Source organism: Lutra lutra, chromosome 14 (assembly GCF_902655055.1).
Source record: "Lutra lutra chromosome 14, mLutLut1.2, whole genome shotgun sequence".
Lineage (NCBI taxonomy): Eukaryota > Metazoa > Chordata > Mammalia > Carnivora > Mustelidae > Lutra > Lutra lutra.
Window position 1 is genome coordinate 84,132,826 of NC_062291.1, and position 21,392 is coordinate 84,154,217.

At 51.8% G+C, this 21,392-nt stretch overlaps 1 protein-coding gene across 2 annotated transcripts in view; it reads left to right on the forward strand.

Annotated features, from left to right (window-relative positions):
• DOCK1 (dedicator of cytokinesis 1) overlaps positions 1-20,410 on the forward strand; it is a 509,676-nt gene extending 489,266 nt beyond the window's left edge. For both annotated transcript variants that reach the window (XM_047703531.1, XM_047703532.1), the window contains exons 47-52: positions 2,267-2,404; positions 8,442-8,587; positions 11,187-11,385; positions 13,264-13,417; positions 15,997-16,157; positions 19,283-20,410. In XM_047703531.1, the coding sequence (XP_047559487.1) occupies positions 2,267-2,404; positions 8,442-8,587; positions 11,187-11,385; positions 13,264-13,417; positions 15,997-16,157; positions 19,283-19,378 (894 nt within the window). In that variant the 3' untranslated portion in view covers positions 19,379-20,410. The remainder of the gene's footprint in view (positions 1-2,266; positions 2,405-8,441; positions 8,588-11,186; positions 11,386-13,263; positions 13,418-15,996; positions 16,158-19,282) is intronic.
• Positions 20,411-21,392: the final 982 nt, after the last annotated feature.

Consider the following 21,392-nt stretch of genomic DNA (forward strand, 5'->3'; position numbering starts at 1 on the left):
TCCCCAACTGATAAGGGGCACAGCCGTTGCCCTGCAGGGGCGGTGCTCCTGGAGCACTGAGCTATGCTCCCTGATGTTGCATGCGCTGGTGGGCTGTGAGTGCAGGGGACACACAGGGGCAAACTTCACATGCTGCACCACTGTTCAGAAGGGCGTCTCAGGAGAGCAGGCTGTGTGCTCATTTTGAACAACCCAAGGTGTAACGTTGGGGATGTCTTCTCTCCTCTCCCCGCTCTGGGCTCTGGGAGACTTTTAAGAAATGCAGATTCCTGGGATCTACTCCAGAGCAAACCAGGACTCCAGAGGTGGGGTTTGGGAACCAGCCTGGGAGATGCTGATCTCATCCAGCTTGGAACCCACTGAATTACAGGGTCCCCAGAGATCTCTTCAGGCCTCATTCCATGCCCTGTGTTCGTATGTTAAGCACCCAGTATGTTAGAGTGTTTGCACAGAGCATTTTTTTATGCAGAGCCAGGGCTTAGCCCAGTCGGGCTCAGAACAGAGGCCAGATCCCCTTCCAGGAGAAGAAGGTTGTATCTGACATCGTCAGGGACCTGTTGAAGTGGTCAGTTCTCGTTCCCTCTAAATGTCGCCTGCCAAACTGCAGCTCACACAGCCCCAGGGACCTAAACCAAACGGTCTTCACTTTAGTCCAGCGGGTAGCTTCTGGTAGGTCAACGAATCTGGCCCATTAAGGCTTTTAATCAAACCAACAAGAAAACAACAACAACAACAAAAATGCAGAGACATTTAGACTGCATTTTATGTATTTGAGAATGGTTGATTATACACAAAAATGCTTGTAGGAACTCAAGTGGCTGGGCTTTCACCTTGAGACAGCACCCCCATCCTCGACTCTGCACCCAGAGAGATCCAACACGTCTGCCATCCCACCAAAAGTTGTCTCCAGCCTGCCTGTGCCATGCCCCGAGGCGGAACTGGGGAAGCACAAGGATTACTGTGAGCATTTTCTAGTGTGGAACCTGACCACGCTGCGGCGAGCTTCGGGGAAGCTGCCATCTGTAGGAGTAATTCATGTGGGATGTCAAAACGTCTTCTCCATCGTGAAAGCTCATCTCTACGCCCACCGTCCTCTTGGCGGTCACCGGCCAGAAGGGGACACCTGGCCCGAACCCTGGTGGGGAGGCCCAGCTGTCAGCGAAACCAGCTTTGTGCCCGTGTAGCCCGAGGGCAGGCTGGGTGGGCTGCCAGGCAGGCTGTGATGTGGGAGCCCTGACTTCTTCCATCTTTCCCCAGAGACCACAACAGGCAATAAATAGCGCCTGCTCCAAATGGCAACCAAATACATTTTATGCATTGATTCATCTTGATAAGAGTTCTCAAATTTGTTCACATGAAATTCAATTGTGTACTTATTATCCTGCTTCCTAATAAATCTGCTTATTTAGGTTGGTGTTCTGTCATATTAGGGAAATCTGTTTTTAATCAGGATTTTGATTTAATTATAAATTATTAAGAGGAAGCCTCTTAGCTTGATTGCATTGAGGAATGTCTAACTCCTGGTCCATGCATTGGGGGAAAGCAGAGCCTGGGGAGAGAAGCCCTCCTGAAAGCCCTCCCCACCCCCCAACAGCAGTGATTCTAGAGGGCCTCCGGGGCTGGGGAATGAAAATGTCTCCCTGCGACGCTTTTAAAGGTCAGCTACATCTCTGCGCTTGGGAGTGAAGTGTTGGCACGGATATTTGTGACAGCAGTGTTGGCAGGGAAGCGATTATTTTTAGTTTTAAGGAAGAATAGATTTGGTTTTCCTTTCCAAATAAGAAGATCCTTCAGGACTATAGATCACATATAATTAGATTTTTTTTTAAGTTTTAGAATAGGGTTCTCAATTGCCTACAAAGGCAATATTCTGAACTAAAAAAATCTTTGCGCTCTGCCATGCCCCTTTGCTAATAGACCAAGTTACAGCTAAACAGATTCAAACTGCAGTTCTCTTCAGATTCACGTGGAAGGCACAGATGAGCTTATTCTGGGGTTGGTCCGCCAATGGGAGTCAGGCATAGTCACCGAGTGGCCATCGTTTGCCGAGCACTGCACTGAACGTGTCCAATTTAAAACACAAAGGATTTTAATTTGAGCATTTTCGTCTTTGGGGGTAATGTGCCTGCTGATGACTTTGATTCACGGTTTGATTTGGAAACAAAACATTGCATTGTGCACACAGTGCCACTTTCTGCCTGGTGTGCACGCCTCTCTCTAGGCCATTAACCAGGAAATAAGGAGTGTTGACTGCTACGTTTTTCAGATTCCGTTTTTGGCTGAAGGGATCAGGATTCATGGAGACAAAGTCACTGAAGCACTGAGGCCATTTCATGAGAGAATGGAAGCCTGTTTCAAACAGCTGAAGGAGAAAGTGGAAAAGCAATATGGCGTCCGGACCATGGTAAGTGGGTAGCCCTGCAGAAGGGCAGGTGGGCGTCTTTGCGTCACATTGTCCAACTGTGTCGGGCTCACAGGCAGGGTGAGTAAGAGGTATACGTGATGCCTGCTGGGGAAGTGGGATTTGAAGGACCTCGGCCCCCTCGGAAGTCTGTCTGCCAGTAAGCCAGCAACCTCCTTTCAATTACTGGAAATGTCAGGGTGAGTAAGCGTTCATGAGTTTGCTTGATCACCAAGTGCCCTGCTCGCCTGCCTCAGACACAGTCTATCCTCAGTGCGGTGGGGCAACAGCAAAACTGCCCAGAGGCCAATGGGCCTCAACTTCGGCTGGTCGTAGAGGCCGCTCCTACAGCCATGCCCCCCACACACAGGGGTGGGTAACACACACGCAACAGTACTCATGATGTCCTGAGGCAGAGCTGGGGCCTTTGTCCAGTCCAAAGTCAAAGTCGTTGGAGAGAGTTGCTTAGGTTACTGAGGTCTGAAATTGTCAGCGAAGACTTAGGTCTTAAAGGAGTGGTTACTGGTCTGAGCCAAGAAAGGTAAGCTGGACACAGTCAGGGGAGGAGGTGAGGAGAAAGGCCGGGAGACTGGAAATCGAATGGCAGGCCAGAGGCCGTGCAGACATAGCCGTGCCTTGGATGGAAGAGAATTCACGGAGAAGCTGGAAAGGTGGCCAGCGTCCAAGAGCCCGGAATGGCGGCGTGGGACAGGAATCTTTGCTCTGGACGAAGGGCAGAACTGGGCTTTTGCTGGGAGTTTGTAGAAGTTTCAAGTTTGCGGCTGGGTTCAAGCTCCTGATTAGAGTGGCTTGTGATGTGCAGTGATGCAGACTGGCCGGCAGTGAGAGCCTGTGGCAGGCTTGAGACGCTGTTGGGAGCCACGCGGCGAAGCCGCATGGAGGTGAGGCCGAGCACCAGAAACCAGAGCGCCACAGAGTGGTCTCTGGGGGCCTTCGTGGGTCCGAACTTTGGTCATCCCTGGACTCTAGAGATGTCCGGCACGGCAGATGATACAAGGCCTGCTTCCCGTGACTTTCAGAGAGAAGCAACAGTGTGACACAAAGAGGCAGCAAGGCTTCCGATCTAGAATCCCAGCCCTTGGCATGAAGGGAGTGAGGGCGCACACGGTCTCCACCTTCCTGCCAACGAAAGGCGTGCTGTCGAAGGCGCTCTGCTTCTCACATCGCACGGCACTCTTCTCTCCTTCCTAAAGGACCAGGTGTCCAATGTAGGGCACCATTTTGGGTTCTTTCTCAGCCCAATTCCATCCATCTGCCGTTCTCTGCAGCTCTCTGTTGCTCTTCCTGGTGAACTCACTTCTTTTTCCCACACTCGTGGCTCACTCAGCAGACACTCGTTCAGAGCTCACCGTGTGCCAGGGACCTTTCCAAGTGCTTCACAAGTACGAACTGGCTTCATCCACTTAACACTATGAACGAGGCACCGTGGTCATTGTCATTTGACAGATGGGAAGAAGGGGACATGTGGTCACACAGTAGCAGTGGCCACTGCGGCCACTGATGGAGTTTGAAGCCTGCTGGTCTGCCTCCAAGTCTTTGCTTCTAGCCACCACTCAAGTGACACGGCAGAGGTTTTCTTTGTCTTGCTCATGTGGTCGGGGGTTGGTAAGAGGCTGAGAGGCCCCCAGAGTGGGGCTGCTGGGCTCTGAGTCTACTCCACGCTGGCCCAGCCTACCCGCACTCGCCCGCTGCGGCCGGGCTCCCACACGCCAGCGTGTCGCCAGCAGAGTGTGAACCTGACAAAGCCAAGAGAGTGCAACCTCCGGGCTCTGGTCTGAAAACTCAGTACCTGGGGACCCGGGGCAGCCAGCCCAGCAGGAGCTGAACAGGCTTCGGACTGGGATGCCCTCATGCCAGCCAGAACCCTTAAGGAGGGCTTTATGGCCTCAGGGCTTATGACTTATCGCATTCGGAGTCGAGGGGCCAGAATTTCAGAGCTCCTTGTTCTGCATCTCTTCCCAAGTCTAACACCGCTCTTAAGTCTTCTAAGAAACAAACACTTGTGAGATCTCAGAGTTTGCCTCCTAAGTGAAAGTCTTCCCCTTTTACTGCTCAGGTAATTTATATTTCAACATGACAGACACCTGTCTGGCTCACCACATGTCCTTCCTGTTCTGTTCTCTGCCGGGATGCGTTACGTCTGTGCGGACTTGCTGCTGGGCCCAGGGGAGACGGAAGGCCAGGCCAGGAGGCAGGGTGTTGAGGGTGTCCCCCTCCTCGTGGACAGGTTTCCCCTGTTCCTATGTAGCCATCTTTGGCTGAGGTGAGCAGTGTCTGCCACATCGTGGGACATGGTCATGTCCCCCAAACTGCCCACCTCTCTGTGGGGGCAGCCATCGCAGCCCCCCGCCCCTGCCCAGCTAGGGGCTGGTCAAGCTTACTGGGATTAAGGAGTAGAATTAAGGGTGTATTTCCTCCCCTTGGATGCTTTCTTTGTTGGAGCTGCCTTCCTGGGTCCTCCCTCCTGGGAGCCTGCTTCCCTCAAGCAGACAGAGACAGACAGATGCCCTTGTCATGTTCTGAGAAACGCGGCAAATAGAAAGCAGTCTGGCATGAGCCTTTCCTGTCTTATCTACTCTGAAAACTTGCAAGCATCTCAGAATACTTGGAAAAGCAATATAGTACCATCCTGTTTTAAAAAAATGGATTTAAAAATAAAAACCCCATAGAAAAGACATAAACCATTTTGTCAATGTTTCTGATCCAGCCAAAGCCATAGATAGAAACAGAAGACTTGGACACCCTCTGACTTCTTAATCCACAGCTGGCTCCACCAGACCCCAGCTCCCTCCCCGCTGGCCTTCACCTTGCCTGTGCTGGGGCTCTAGGGGGCCACAGCTCCCTGGACAAAAGCTCACACACAGCCCAGCTTTTCCAGATGCGTAGGGAGTGAGGAGTGCAGACCCCGGGGTCCCTGAGGAAAGGGCCATGAGCACCTCCTGCATTCAGCACCAGCGCCTGTGTCTTCCAGAAAAGCAACGTGCCTGCTTCTCACCCTACCCCGTAAAACACTGGTCGCCTCAATGAAATTCAGCCCTGCCCACCCGCCCCTGAACTCTGGGCAGTAGGCAGGTGTGGAGGTCAAGGGGGGGCATTTGGGCTCAGTTGGAAGACAAGGACACAAAACACCTCAGAGCCTTTTGGGCAGGGTGGGGCTCGCTTCTCTTAAAAAGCAAAATGAGTGTTTGCTTCAGGCTGTAATAATGACAACAGCAAGGACAAGCTACCGGCAGAGTGTGCCAAGGCCCCCCGGGTTCCAGCTGCCTCCTCCCATCTCGGCCTCACACAGGCCTCTCGAGGTGGGATGATTAATCCCTGCGAGCTCTGGAGAAAGCCGAGGCTCAGAGTGGTTCCTTCCATGCGTGATGCCAGGTCACATCTTTGGTCCCAGAGCTAAAATTCTAGCCTAGTTGTCACGCCCCACCCCCACCCCTGCTAGACCTGGTGCCAGGATATGGGGACACCAGATTACTCATGTCTTCTGACGCTGGGGCTACACCTGTCAGGGCTGGGAGAAACTCAGATTGCTTCAGAAGGGGGAGAAAAAAAGTCCCAATTCTTCAATTTTTAGAGGCTCTACTCAGTCAAGATGGAATTGTGAGACAAATGGCCCAGTGGGCGCCCATAAGTGTGGGACCCAACAGTGTCTTCTGTCCCTTTTGGCCAGAGCCCTGCTCCTGCTACACACCCCCCTTCTCTTTGTTCTTTCCAGTCCTACTGGTAGATCCGCCAAAACTGCAGTTTGCTTCTCCAGAGACATCACCAGCCCTTTGTGGTCAGAGGGAGGACAATGTTCAAGGGTCTTCCTGGACTGAGGTGGTTCTTATTGGCCGTCACCCCCTCCTGGTCCATGGCTGGCTCCCTCCTCTGCCCTGCGCACCTAACATAGCTGGGAGCATCATTTCACCAGAAAGACAGAAACCATCAGGCCAGGAGCGGGGCTCACGGCACCCGGATGGCAGAGAGGTCACGTTTCTTCTCTGTACGCTCAGCTGCATTTCCTTGAATGCAAGTCTCCCTGTGTCCAGTAGACCATGGGCTATGGAGGCAGCATCCTCCCGGCTGCAGAAATCACCTGAGCCTGACCCCGCTGGTTTTCTGCCCTTCTGCTCCCCACCTGCAGCCCACCCCCCGCCCCCCGCCTCCAGTCCAGGAGGGCTCCGTGGAAATGAAAGGCTGCTGTAGGGGAGAGGCGGGAAGGCGGCCCCCCAGAGTTGGCAGGTGGCTGCTCGGATTCCGCCCCCTCCTCGTGAGCTGCCCTCAGATGCTGCTGCTGTGGAGGAAATAGTAGGGGACAGTGTGGGCTTCGCAAGGCAGAGGCTGCCCGCTGGTCTCAGTGAAACCATGAAGAGGGTCAAATCACACAGAGATGCAGAGAAGAGCGGTGGCCAGGCGGGGCCCCGGGGAATGAGGCAGTCAGGCGGGCCTAGAACAGCAGGTAGGCCTCTGTCCTGACCGTGTTGGGAGCAGTGGGACACGGACCGTCCCGGGGTGCAGGGGTGGTGGTGGGGAGCCACGTGTCAGAGAACCAGGCCTTCTCCATGGCTCATCATGTGTCTCAGCCTGAGAATAGCATCCTGTAGACCTTGAGTTGCTAGATTTTGTACAAGAAACATGTCCCTGATTTGAACTAATTTGTACTTAGTTTCCTTTTTGGTTTCCTCACAAAGGCCAGTTAGTGACAATAGACGTCTCCTTGAAGGTGTGCGATGGCGCCGTCCTTGGTGCCAAACCCAAGACCTACTCTCTGTGCGGGCAGGCTCCAGCGACGCGTGGCTGTGATCTGGCAGTTGGCAAACCGGGGCCCGCTGCCCTTTTTGTAGCTCGGGTTTTATTAGAACGCAGCCCTGCTCTCTGTGTCATCTCTGTGTCGTCTCTGGCTGTTTTCGTGCTCTGATAGATGAGCGGGGTGGGGGGACAGAGAGCCTAAAATCTGTCTGGCCATTCACAGAACGAGTTTACCAGCTCCTGCTTTAAACTGTTCTTTTGTGGTGGTGACCCTTCTACTCCTAACAAGAGCGTACAGATCAGGTTGCAGTTCACATGCGAAACACCTCTTGAAGAAACGGGCCCACTTTTCAGATGCGGAAGTTGTGTTCAGTGTATCATCAGCCACGGTCCTAAGCCCATCTTCTACCGGTGGTGACGGCCTGAGGTACTGGCTTTGGAGCTGTGGGGCAGGGCCGTGGGGAGGTCAAAGCCACACAGAGAGGAAGTGCCCTCCATCCTCAGGTCAAAGGAAGGAGCCTCTGCAGCAGCTGGCCTTGGGGCACAGGGATGCTAGCGTTTTCTAGGTAATTAAATAGTGACATGAGCTATAGCACAGTGAGTCGTGTTTGGGTGATAGAAATCCTATTTCAAAGAGAGGATGGAAAATTCCATCCAGAGGCCATTTTTCTCCAGAATGCATCTCTAGTTCACAGCCTGGCTGGGAGGAGGAGCTTGAGTGGGTCCAGCTGTGGCTTCCTCGGCCCCGCTGTGCTGACAGGGGAGCAAATCGGCCTTTAAATGTGCAGCAGGAGTATCTTACTTTGTTCTAGAGTCAGACGCGTGACTCGGTGATCTGTGTGGTTTGTCAACGTGCAGAGAGGCGCAGGGTTCATCTAAGGGTCCTAACAGTCTCTTTAATGTAGATGCTACTCCGCAGATTTCTTTCCTCCAGATGAGACTCTGTACATTTTCTGGTCAGTACATTCTACGATGGCTCTCGGACGGGTTGATGGATTGTGGTGTTGGTAAAAAAAAAAAAGTGCATTTAAAATTTTGGAAAAATAGGGAAATTACTATATTTTTCACAATATCAGGTAAGATTTTGGAAAACCCCTGAAATAATCGTCATTTTCATCTCTCACTCTGGACGGGAGTATGCACTGCTCATCCAGGTGTGGACAGTTTTGGTCTAGAAGCTCAGTTGCTAAGACCACTTGGTCCCAAGGGTCTGACCACAGGGGCCAGAAGTCTTTTGGCAAAGAGCATCAAACAAGCCTCTCTCTCTCTCCCCCCCCACTTTCACTGTCAGCCCTCAAGTCTGGATGACAGAAGAGGCAGCCGTCCCCGGTCCATGGTCCGATCCTTCACGATGCCTTCTTCATCCCGGCCTCTGTCGGTGGCCTCCGTGTCTTCCCTGTCCTCGGACAGCACCCCTTCCAGGCCGGGCTCTGATGGGTGAGTCCTCCCAGCAGCAGGGAGGGGGCATAGAGGGTCCTGTGAGCAGCCACCCGGACCCTGGGTTTGTCTGATCACAGCGGAGGATTTTTCTTAAAATCGAAACCATCTTTGAAACTAAAACCCTCCAAGACTTGGCAACTCTAGTGCCCACGATGACTTTCAGGGTCTTGTGAGTTTTTGAGAAAATATTCTTTGGGTAAGGTTTCCAGCAGATTTTAAAACACTCCAGTGAGTGTTGATTTAGTTCTGTTCTGGAAGTTCTAGGAGTGTCTACATTCCTTGCTGGCTGTGTGCTTGTACTTTTCCTCTCCTGCTCATTTCCCTGGTGTCATAGCAGCGCAGAACTGTCTCACACTGTCAGCCTTGAGGGTTGGCAAGGCCGCCTTCCTTCTACAAACCTTCTCTGGAGACCCTGGTTTGGCTGCTAAGCACCCGACAGCACAAAGTGACCTCAGAGCGAGCGAGAAGCTAACAGACTGGTTAATTTTGGTTGCGCTCCCACTGCGTCTCTTCTGTTAACTTTGAGTGTTAAAAAACATCAATAATTTTTCTGTGGTTTTGAGTAACAAACATGTAAAGTTTGTTTTTATTAAATAAAAAGGAAAAATGTGTCCTGCCGTTTAAACCCCAGAGAACAACTCCTTCTTATTTTACTGGTGAGTTTGCACAGTGGTGTGTGTGTACAACCCCATCTGGTTTTCCGTCCATCGCCTTACCAAACCTGCAGGCTCCCGGCCTTTGCTACACGCAGACACACACTTCCTGAGCGCCCCAAGGAACAGCTCAAATCTAAGTGCGCTTTGTTGCCGATGACTGGTGCGCCCAGTGGAGGATTGAAAACTAAACCCACTTTTTTTTTTCTGAATAGTAATTTTTATCAGTGTCTGCTACTTATAAAGCCAAATCCATATGGAAATTCTCAATTTAGAGGTATTTAAATCATGTGTCCTTGTCACTTAGAGCAAGATTGCTAAAGAAATTTAATTCAGCTTTTCCCCAAGAAAATCCCCAAGCTAGTTATGAAAAGGTTTTTACATCTCCAGGAACGTAGGGGTGATGGTGGAAATTGATCTAGCGGTTGTGGATAGAGGCGAGGTGCATCACACGTGTGAACTGAATGCGCGCCTCCTTCTCCCGCGACGCATTGTTTAACCTTGAACTGGAAGGCATCTTTATTAGACTTCAGATTTTTGTTCATTCTAGGGTTACCACCCTTAGCTGTGTAATTAATGTGGAGAAAATGAGACTTCGGTCCCAAATGGCACAGGTTACGTGCAGAATAAAGGTTCATCCCGTCTACAGGTGCTTCTCATAATGTAAAAAATTTTAAACGTAACCTGCTTTTCTCTTGGCTCTTTGCGCCCTATCAGGATGTTTACAGCTGTTCCCCCTGAGCTGAAAGATGTCCACTGATCTTATCCCCCACCATGTTAATTGTCTCAAGTTATACGAAACCTAGAATAAAATCTTGAGGATTATTCTCTTTTTATTGACTATATTCTCTATGCTCCAGTCCTCCTTCCTCTGCCTTGTTTATTGTATAACTGGAAGTTTATAAAGTTTCTGAGATATTTTCATACCATTATCCATGTTAACCCTCTCTCCTAACTCCTTCCTGCAGCAGAGGCTGTAACTTCAACCTCAGACTGAGTCATTTCTTCTCTCTCCTGGTGGCTTACTAGGACAGAAACAGGATGGACCTCCCTTCACCCCTGGCTGCCACAGTCTTGTGTTAAAATAGCAAACCACAATTGCACGTAGAAGTGTGTGCATGGTCAGCTTTGACACATGCCCTAGAAGCTAGTTCAAGGTCCACCTACTCAGTAGAACCATTAACATGGTGTATACCAGCCAGTTGGCATTAGTAGGCCCAAGGGCAGTGGTGTCTTCTCTTTGTCTTGAGACTGGGGACATCCAGCCCACAGGGCTTAGGGCATGGCGAGACTCCCCAGTAAGTGGCAGAGCCAAAACCAAGGTCTTCTAGCTTGGTGCTCAGTTGAAAAACTGAGGGCCTCTCATGTACCTGCAAGCGGGAATCTGAGAGCTTCTCCCCGAGTCATCCAAAAGGCTTTCAAATTGAAGCAGCTGACGTATCCGTAATCTTGAGCTGGCTGTAAGAACTTGGTCAGAATTGAGATACCAGAAATTTCTTTGCATTAGCATCTGCCTATTCTTGCTGCAGTTGGGATATTTTAGTATGAATCTCTGTAAGGCGAGTGCGCCCCTTTTGAAACATACCCCAAATGCCATCCTCCCATCAGACATCTGCGATAATCTCTTTATGTCATCGTGTCCTGTCTGCTACTCAGACTTCACATCTCCCCGGTCCTCCTGTACGTGTTCTGCTTCTTTCTACTTTGTCTCTGTTTCTTTCCAGTTCGATCTTGTCGGGTTGCACAGTCTCTCTGTTACAGCTGGTTAATATGTATCTTAATCCCCCCTTGGCCTCTCTTTATAAATCATTCCTTTCCTGTAAGCCTGCGACATTCCCAGTCAGAGCTTCGAGTCCGCGGGAGCGCGCTCGCATTCATCTGCAGGGTGAGAAGCTACTGTTCTCCTCCTAAGTCCTGAGTGGTTAAGGAACTGTTTCTTCTAGGTTTGCTCTGGAGCCTCTCCTGCCAAAGAAAATGCACTGTAGGTCCCAGGACAAGCTGGACAAGGACGACCCAGAGAAGGAGAAGAAGGACAAGAAGAAGGAGAAAAGGAACAGCAAACATCAGGAGATGTTCGATAAGGAATTTAAACCCACCGACGTTGCCATGCAGCAGTCTGAGGCCGTGATTCTTTCTGAGACGGTAATTTGTCCCCACTCCGCGGTAGCTTCTGGGACCTACATCTGCTCCACATTTAGCCAATGAGGCTGTCAATTGGATTTCACTGAATTTTCTGTCAACCAGTCACTTTGCAATCTGAGGTCTCCCTCGACCCTCCCCTTGTATCACACAATGCTATGGGACCCCAGAGGCTCAGAGCGGAGCTGAGCTTCTTTGGAAGGTTCCTGTCTTAGCAATCATCCCCGTCCCAAAGGGGGTCCCCTGGTTCTAGGCTCTCTAGACTGCGTGCCAGTCAGACCAGCAGGCACATGCTGCTTGGCTGTCTGAAGGCAAAAGGCCGATTCGAGTGCCACAACATGGCCTTCAAGAAGGCACATGCCCTTCTGAGGCCTTCAGACACAGCTCTGACTGCTACATGAGTGTGGCCAAGGGTGTCAGAGCGCGGGGAGGGGACTGGCCAGAGGCCGGTGTTCGTGCCCAGGCACTGGGCCTCCAGCAGCTGGACGGAGAGCCGGATGGTTCCTGGTGAACCACCCAGTGTTCTCTGTCCACTAGTCTGGAAAGCTGGGGTGCCGGTGACCTTGCTGACACTAGCTGAGGTCGCCATCTCTCTAGCTCAGGATAGAGATCTCAAGTCTAGAACATCAGAACTGGGCGGGAGAGTTAACAGAAACTCAGGATATTTATGGGGGCTGGACACTCCACATGTCCTTTCATGTATCTTCATTTAAGCTGCCTTTTAAGCTGTTAAGACCAAGGGCCTGAGAGAAGTTGAGCCTCATGGGAGAGCTGGTCACAGTTAAATTGTGTGAAAAGGGGTGAAAGGTCAGGCCAGGCACTTGGCCGTTCCACACAGGGTCTGTCCCTCCCTGCTTTGGCCCTGTTGGCTTGCAGGGACACTAGCAGAAATGGGGTGAGTTCAGCCAAAGTAGGCCTACCGTGCCCTCGGCAAGTGCAGAGGAACGGCCCAGGGTCAGAGCACTGAACCCGGTCCCCCATCAGCCTCTCATGACTCTCAGAATAAGCACAGCCATGGTGGTCCCGGGGACAGGAAGCCCGACATCTGGCTGGGGGCAGACTCACTGTGTTCAGTCCAGCCCAGCTACCTCTCTCTCTCCAGAGGGACTTGTCCTCTGGAGGACAGGGGTCAGCGAGGTCTGTAGGACCTGGGGGCACCTGGAGTTCAGCCTCCTCATGCCTGGGACCAGCCAGGGGCCGCAGGACAGAGCAGGTGGGCAGGTCGGAGGCAGGTTTGCTGGAGTGAAAGCAGCAGCCCCATTCCCAGGGGCAAGGCCAGCACCCACTAGCGCTCCCTGGGCCCACCAGGGTGGCCTTGGCTTTCTGCCCCATGCTGGCCCCCGAAGCTATACCTCTGTCATTCCCGGGGGCTGGGCTCAGTTTTCTCCTTGATTGGCCTCATCACCAGTCTCGTGACCTTCTGCTCAGACTCAGAGCCTGGCGTGGGATGGGGGCCCTCCGGGGCAGTTTGCTTCACACCAAGAAAGCAGGATCCGTTGATGCCTTGAGTCACCAGAATGTGCCTCGGGGGATAGGACTGTCGCCAGTCCCCGTGCACATTCGTCCTGTCCAGGCTGCCCTGCCCCGCCCAGGCCCAGCAGTGTCTGGTGTACCTTGGCTCATGGAGGCATCGCCCTGACCGCTGCCGTCACACTCAGCTGGCGTTCTCCCTGAGTGCATGTGTCTGTGTCCACATTCCCCCTTTTTATAAGGACACCCGTCCTGTTGGGTTAGGGGCCCACCCTAATGGCATCTGCAGAGGACCTGTTTCCAGATAAGGCCACAGTCACAGCTGCTGAGGGTGAGGACTTCAACCCGTGAGTCGTGGGGGAAACAACTCAGCCATGGCAGACCCTGACTATGCTCTTTCCTCCACCGTAGATAAGCCCCCTGCGGCCCCAGAGACCGAAGAGCCAGGTGATCAACGTCACTGGAAGTGAACGACGTTTCTCAGTGTCCCCGTCGTCACCGTCCTCCCAGCCAGTACCCCCTCCGGTCACGCCAAGGGCCAAGCTCAGCTTCAGTTTGCAGTCGAGTGAGTGGAACATTCTCCACGTTGGAATTGGTGACTTTACTCTGGGACTCCCTCCTTGCCCAGAGGCTTAAAGTTAGGCTCGCCTCCTCCCCTTGATACAGATAGAGTTTCCACAAGCACCTGGGTCTAGGGAGTCCCCTTGGGCTTCGGCAGATCAGTCTTCCCAAGTTCCCTGGGCGGAAAAGTGAGTTATCAGAACCTCCCTTGTGGGTGCGAGAGGCGCATGGACAGCCTCCCTCTTTGTATCATAGCATACGAGCCACAAGAGGGTCTTGGGCATTCCTGTGTGGAGGTGGAACGTAAAGTGAAAAAGCATTTCCAGACTATTCTGAAGAGCTAAGCACATAACTAATTTTTCTAGTTTCTCCCAATTTCTAGGGTTGCCGTGACTTATTACCATAAACTTGTTGGTTAAAGCAACAGAGATTTATTCCCTCACCCTTGTGGAGGCCAGAAATCAGAAATCAAGATAAAGAAGCAACCCTGTTTCATGCCTTTCTTGCTGTTGGTAGCTTCTGACAGTCCTCAGCGCTCCCTAGCTTACAGATATACCCTCCAGTCTCTGCCTCTCTTTGTGTGGCCTCCTCTCCCGGGTCCTCTCTTCTTCTTACAAGGACACCAGACCTTGGCTTTAGGACCCGCCATAAATCAAGGATGAATTCATCTTGGGATCCTTAATTCATTTCATCTGCAAAGATCCTGTATTCAAATCAGGTCACGTTCTGGGGTTCTGGGTGGACATGAATTTTGGAGGGACACAATTCAACCCACTACCAGTGGTAATCAGCTTTTCACCGCTAAATCCAGGCCTGCCAGAGAGGAGAGTTCTTGGCAAGGGGAAGGTGTCTGGGAGTGCAGGCCACCTTCCTCCTCGGGAGAACCCACCTTCCTTCCTTTGCCCTGTGCAGAGGGTCTGGAAGGCATGGACCATTGTCCTTTGCACCTGGTTTTCTTCTTGCTGAAAGGGGAGCAGTGGCCATTCTGGGGACGGTCAGGTGGGGGGCCAGCACTGCAGCCGTGGACAAGCCCAACTGAGGGACAGCTTCCCGGCCGCTGGGAAGCAGACAGGCTCTGTGTATTCTATCCTCATATCCTTACACTATTGCCCCAGAAGCTGCTTCTGAACATATTTGATTATTTCCTTTAATAATTAAAAAACAAGCAGCACTGCAACTGGAAAACACTTGGAGGTATCTTGACATTAGACCTCGGATCACCACGGGCCCCAGCAAAGCCGCTCCAAGTCTATACCCCGAAGAATTAAAAACAAGGACTCGATGTATATGAACGTTCACAGCTGCGTTCTTCACAGTAACAGAAGGTGGAAACATCCCGAGTTTTCATCACCCGATGGATGGGTAAACGAGATGTGCATCCAGAGACATAGCCACATGGTGGAGTAGTACTCAGCCATAATAAGGAACAGAACTCCATCACGAGAGAGCCTCAGACACATTACGCTCAGTGAAATACGCCAGACGCAAAAGGACAAGTTTGCTAGGATTCCACTTATGTGAAATATCTAAACAGACAAATTCGTAGAGACGGTAGATTAGAGGTATCAGGCTGGGGAGGGGGTGGGGAGGTTTTTGCTCTCTGGGGACAGACTGTGCATTTGGGGTGATAAGAGAGTTTAGAAATGGGTAGTGGTTGCCCACACTGAATGTAATCAATGCCTCCAATTTATACAATGAATTACGGTTAAAATGGCAAACTGTATGTTCTGTGAAGTTTCACAAATACGCAAGCCAGAAGTCGTGAGGGCGGTCGTCCTATCGGATGTGTTCTCGCTCGCCGCCTTGGATACACTGGCGAGCCTCCCTCAGAAACCCACAACTCCCCCCAGGAATTCTTTCCCCTAAAGAAGGATTTTTCATCCAGTGGGTGGGGGGGGAACCTTCAAGAGACCCATCAGTAAAAGTGTCCGTTTATCTCTAATATAAAAGAAAAACACATTTTTTTTTCTAAGTCTCCACAAGGGTTGAGAGTATCCTATCTTAATGATTTTACTTCCATTTGAAACTGGCTGTTTTTTCAGTTGGCTTTAAAAATCAATCGTACTTCCCCCTCGGCTTCTTGAAAAGTAACAGCCGCAGTGCCCGTGACCGCTAATAATGGTATTCCGGACCGTTGTGGGTTTCCGTGTTGGGAGAGACTTGAAGGCTGGATGACTGGCCGGCTGCTGCGTCGTTAGCTTTCCCTTCCTGCAGCCCTCCCAGTAACAGCCACAGGACACTGGTTCGGGCTCTGAAAACACCAGTGTAGACAGTCCTTGTGACTCCCTGCTGTTTAGATGCCACCACGGCACAGAGGCTCGAGGAGGGGTCAGGAGGGGCCCCGGCTTGACATGGCTGTGTTTACAATGGATTGATGCCTCCTTTAAACTCGGGTTTTACATGTCTTCAGGGTGCTTGGTATTCTCATTCTAGAACATTCCTTTAGGAAAGGATCCAACCCCTCCCAGCTCACCTTTCTTCTCCATCAGCCTCCCCTGCCTCTCCTGGAGAGAAGGTGAAGCAGCCATGTGGGCACTCAGGCCTAGTGGCCCAGTTTGATTCTAAATCTGTCCGGTTTTCCAGGTTTGGAGTTGAACGGCGTGAGCAGCATGACCGGGATGGACACGGCCGAGGTGCCACCGCCCCTTCCTCTCAAAGGCAGCATGGCAGATTATGGGAACTTGGTGGAAAACCAGGATTTGATCAGCTCACCCATACCCCCACCCCCTCCTCCTCACCAGAGGGTAAGTCAGCCGGGAACCCGAAATGTGGGTTTTTAAAACCGTTCCCTCCTCCACCAAATAGGAATCCCTCCTTCCTGATGGTAGCGTTGTGTTGGGCCGGCCCACGTTAGATTTTGACAAAAGACGTGAAAGCGAGAAAAGCTCTGTCTACGGGATCTTGGTTCTGTGGCATCCAACCCGCTCTGGAAACACTCCTTAGAGATCCAGCCCGTTCCTCTCCTGGTTCTCAAGGGATTTTGTTCTCAGGTGGCCACAGGCCGAGGTCAGCGTGCACGCTTCCCCCCTAAAAACCAATATAAGTCCTACGTACTCTCTCTTTCTTTCTTTCTTTCTTTCTTTCTTTCTTTCTTTCTTTCTTTCTTCCTATGGGTACCTTTTATGGGGTGTTCTGCAAGTTTATTATCTGCTCTTGTGAGCGGGGCAGGAGAGAGGGGATTTACTTACAGTACACGTATTTCGTTCTTCCTCTTATATAAAAACACACACCAGCAGTGGGGCTTCATCTTGGATGCTGAAGGGATACTGACCTTCTGAGACCTTTCAGATCAGCCCTCTGTCCCCAGAAATGCCATGATGGGGGACTGGCCCTGGAGACGGGGCCACGTTCCTCCGTGATGGCTCTGCAGGAGGCTGGGATGGTTTGTTCAACCACAGAAAACAGGAGTCTGACCTTTCCCGCTGACTTTTAACTCTAAGTTAGAAGGAGAGAGGCCCAGGGAGTTGAGTGAGAACATTAATTGTTTGGGGTGTTGTTTTCCTAACAGCTTAGTTAACCGATCACACCTTTGTTTTGATACCTTTATTTAATTGGAAAAGCAGGACTGTCTCCTGGGTCTCTCTACACCACTGAACTGAAAATTCTGAACTTGGAAATATGACCAAATCTATTTTGTTACAGATCAATGCAGGGGCAACGTTTTCTCATCTCCAGTGCCATCACTCCATCATTCGAAGTGACTGATGCCACCTGCTGTTGGGTCAGGAAGGAACATGTGCGAGCCTTGGCTCCTCTTAGAAATGGGTTGTGATTTCAATTAGATTAATTACCCAAGTCTCGTTGCTGTGTGTGTCTTGTTGATTCCCCTGCAGCACGAGAGCGAGTTCCAGTGACATGCCTGTGGATTTGTGTGTCATAATCCATTGGGGGCGGTGGTGTTTCCAGGGCGTCCCCCTCTGAGCAGGCCCTGCAGGCTGTTGTAGGGGAACGATCGCTCATCTGCCTTTGGGGGATGATCGATACCTCCTGTCGCTGTCATTGATCGGCCTCGGGCTTGTGGTCAACCCTGTCTCAGGTTGTCGCCACTTTAAGCTGTCATTTCTCTCCCAGTGGCTCTTACAAGCAGTGATCTGACCTGTCACTTTGCTTCATTGCAATAAACCCGCTGTCTCCTACCTGGCACAGGGGCACCTCCAGCACTGTGCCCGCGTCTGGCTGGGTTCACCTGACTCGCTCCGACCCCCTGTGGTGGCTTGCATGCGTACAGAAGCAACCATTTCATCACATCTTGAAATAGGTGTTTGCTTCTGTTTTTAACTGTTCTGACCGACCTTGAGAAAACTCAAGAGTCTGTTTGTTACTTCATTTTTTATCACGTCTCAATGTCCGTGCCTCGGCTGTGCATGTCCCTATTTATTCTCTTCTGTGTGTTAGGCACAGGATCATCTTAGTAGTTCCCTGTCTGGGAATCGGGAGAAATTCGGTCTCTAGCAGAGAAACTGTGGTGTCGCCGTTCTGTCCTTGAAACTTCGTCCCTCACGTTGCATTACACGTGAGCTTCCGCCAAGAGAGGCTGCCACACGACCCCCCTCACTTAGGTGACGGTGTTCCGCAATCTCCCTCCGGTTCACTCTGCCTGCGGCCCGTCTGCTCATGTTTTCTTCCATCCGCTCATTCGAGGCTTCATTTTCTCCCCACGTTGACTCACTCATTCGCTTACGTGTTTGGCCCACGTGTATTTACAGAGCATCTCCCACGGGGCAGGAGTCTGACCGTTGGGAGCGTGTGGCCGACTGCCCTCAGTCACTCATGCCCAGACAGGTCCATGAAGCGGGAGGTCTTCCCATCACCTTGGCAATTGTCGAATCCTTTGCAGGACTCCAAGGGCAAACGATGGCCCATGGATCAAGCACAGCCACTGCCTTTTCTTTTTTTCTTTTCCAGAGAAATAGAGAGTGGGGGGGGCGGGGCAGAGGGAGAAGCCCAGGCAGACTCCCCACGGAGCACAGAGCCTGACGTGGGGCTCGATCTCACAACCCTGAGTTCATGATCTGAGCTGAAATCAAGAGTCAGATCCCTAACTGACCGAGCTACCTGGTGTCCTGACCAGCTACCTTTTTTGGGTACATAGTTCCGTGGAGACCCAGCTGTGTGCATTCTGTGGAGGGTGTGTTTCCCCGTGAAGAGTTCAGCTGCCCCCCTGCTGCTGCTCTTGCCCCCAGTTTGCAGTTTTGGAAGAGACTGGATGGAAAACTGCCTTTAAAGGAGTCTCTTGGCTAGTGGCCACAGGTAGATGGAAAACTGCCTTTAAAGGAGTCTCTTGGCTAGTGGCCACAGGTACCCAGCTGACCCTCTCTCGTGCAGCTTTTCCAGTTCCAAGAGCAAAGGGAGGGCTTCTCACCCACCCCTGGAGAGCCTGTCCCAGGACCGCTTTGTCCCTGCACAGTTGAGGAACATGGTTGGGGAACACGAGCCAAGGCCCATGGATCCTCATCAAAGGGCACTTGGCTGGGACAGCGCTAGGCCACCGGGGTGGCCCTGGGTCAGCTCTGCCCCTGGGATCCCCTGGCTCTTCACCATTTAAACTGTCCAGTTCTGAAACCAGTCCTTTTCCAGGGGCCCCGGGGACCGAAAGGCCCTGGAATGAAAGCCGCCAGGCAGAGAGCAGCGGTGTCCCTTCTCAGGTCCTTGCAGACAGACGGCTGATGCGCTTTGCAAACAGCAGCTGATTGGGGATGCCAGAAAGGCCTGTCACCACCAGCTGCCCGGCCCCAGGTCCCACGGAGAGGGCTGTCCCCTTATCCCCCCCGAGGGTGCAGAGTAACTTTCCGCAGCCGCCCTGACTCCGCCGCTGGGCCCCACCCAGAGCGCATCACTAACGCCGCACCCGCCTCGGTCTGTCTTCCAGCACCTGCCCCCTCCGCTGCCCAGCAAAACCCCGCCGCCGCCCCCTCCAAAGACAACACGCAAGCAGACGTCGGTGGACTCGGGCATCGTGCAGTGAAGGCCTCGGGCCCGCCCTCCTCTCCCTCCGTGTCTTCTCCCGTGTCTGCTCTTTACCTCATGGGGCCCGTGGTGTCGGACACGTGGTGGGGTCACTTGTCCTGCAGAGGCGTCTCTTTCCAGCTGTGGCGTGAGTGGCCTTCTGCATCGGGGAGCTACGTGGATGTGGGTCTGGAACGTCCTGTTGTGCTTATCGAAACTGGAGGCTTCTGACTGTGTCTGTCTGGAGAGAGCCCAAGTCTTGCCCAGAAGCCCTGTCTGTGCCAAACGACACGAGCAGGGAACACGGTTGACCCGGGTTTGGCGCAGTACGAGGGGCGAGGCCGTCACCTGTGAGACCATGTAGTGAGTGAGTGCTCTTTTCTCCCGAGGCCGGCCCCAAGCTGGCCCCCGAAGGGTGTTTACTCAGCCGTGGTCCTGCGGGTGTGACTTTGTGGTCAAGTGTATCTTCAACCTGTATGGGGCGTTTAAGGTCAGCCCTTTGGAGGAGGGGGACAGTTTCCTGATTTCCTTTGGTATAATTTAAAATAGGATTATTTCCCAGCTACTGAACAGTTACTAATTTATGGAGTGGAAACACCAGTAGAAATACCGGATCAAGAGGGAGAGGGAATACAAGTATAGGAAGTCCATTTTCTTTCTTTTTAAAAAGAAAAGGTCCATAGAGCACAGATGGCTTTAATTGGTGAGTTCTTCCTGTCCTCAGTCTGTACAGAAGTTTGTATATATGGTGGTTCTTAGTTCTGGCTATTGTGATAGACTTCCACACGTGATTCTCGATATGTGTTCTTAATTTTTAACTGCTGGAAGTGTAAAAAAACACAAATTAAGTTTTGTTGATTTTTCTCCCCCTAAGCTCTGAAGTCCTGACAGTGTTGGTGGACGATGATTTAAAAAAACAAAACTAACTTTGTATGACCTAATATTTTTACTCTGTCATCTATATTTTTTTATCCACTATAATCATGCTACTCTCCTAGTAGGCTCAAAAGTTATTCATTGACAACAAAAAATAAAAAGCCATTTAAAAAGACGGAGTGTCTGAACACTGTTTCTATCCTTCAGTGTGACACAATGTATCTCCAAATGCCGTTGTTGCGTTTTTCTTTCTTAAACAGCTTTGTGACTTGCATTGACATATGTGCGCATGTTTCTTAACCGCTGCCGTTGTCTCTCACTTGTGGCCTCACCCAGATCGACAGCCCCTGTCTGTTCCTCTGTGTGTCTGTGTGTCCCTACAGAGGGAGCGGAGCGGAGCCCAGCTGGCTGACGCTTCCCCCCTCAGCCTGACCCGGCTCCGGCTGCGCGTCACTTCTGCCCCTCACAGCCTTTCAGCGGCTGACCTGAGAGCGGGTTTTGTTTGATGCGATGCGTCCTTAGGCATCACACTCCAGAGCTCTCTGGATCTTCAGTGGCGAGAAACAAAGAAGGCGACGGGGTCCTCTTTTCCATGTAAAGCTCACTTGCCTGTTCCTTCCAGATGTGTCCCTGTTGCCACCACAAGGATGTGCTCCACGGCCCCGTTAACCCGACCTCCAGGGAACCTGCCGCAGAACCCAGGAGACTCAGGATCCTTCTCTCCTACTCGATCTCTCCCCTTGCCCAACCCAGTTTATTCATCCTTGCTGTAAATATCCCATCCACCCCAAGGAAGCGTGAGACTCAAGTGAATATAGAATTTTTTCCTTTGTGAATTCTTACTCTTCAACTGTGATAAATATTCCTCCTCCCTTGAGTGTATTGGAAACCGCACACCATCGGAGATCCTAAAACAAGTGCATTGGGCATCCTGACCTGGGAGAGGAGAGGACGAGAGAGTCCGGCCCCTGGCGGTGGGTCCTTGTGCCGTAGCCAGCATCGCACACTGCAGAAGCTGTTGCCCCAAATTGTAAAAGTAGTTCCTGGCCCTACAAAAAAAAGAATAGTTATTTTTCTTTGAGAATGGGTTCTGGTTCCAGTTGTCTCCCCATGTGGCCTCCTCCTGAAAGTCTTCCTGGATGATGCTTCTCAACCTT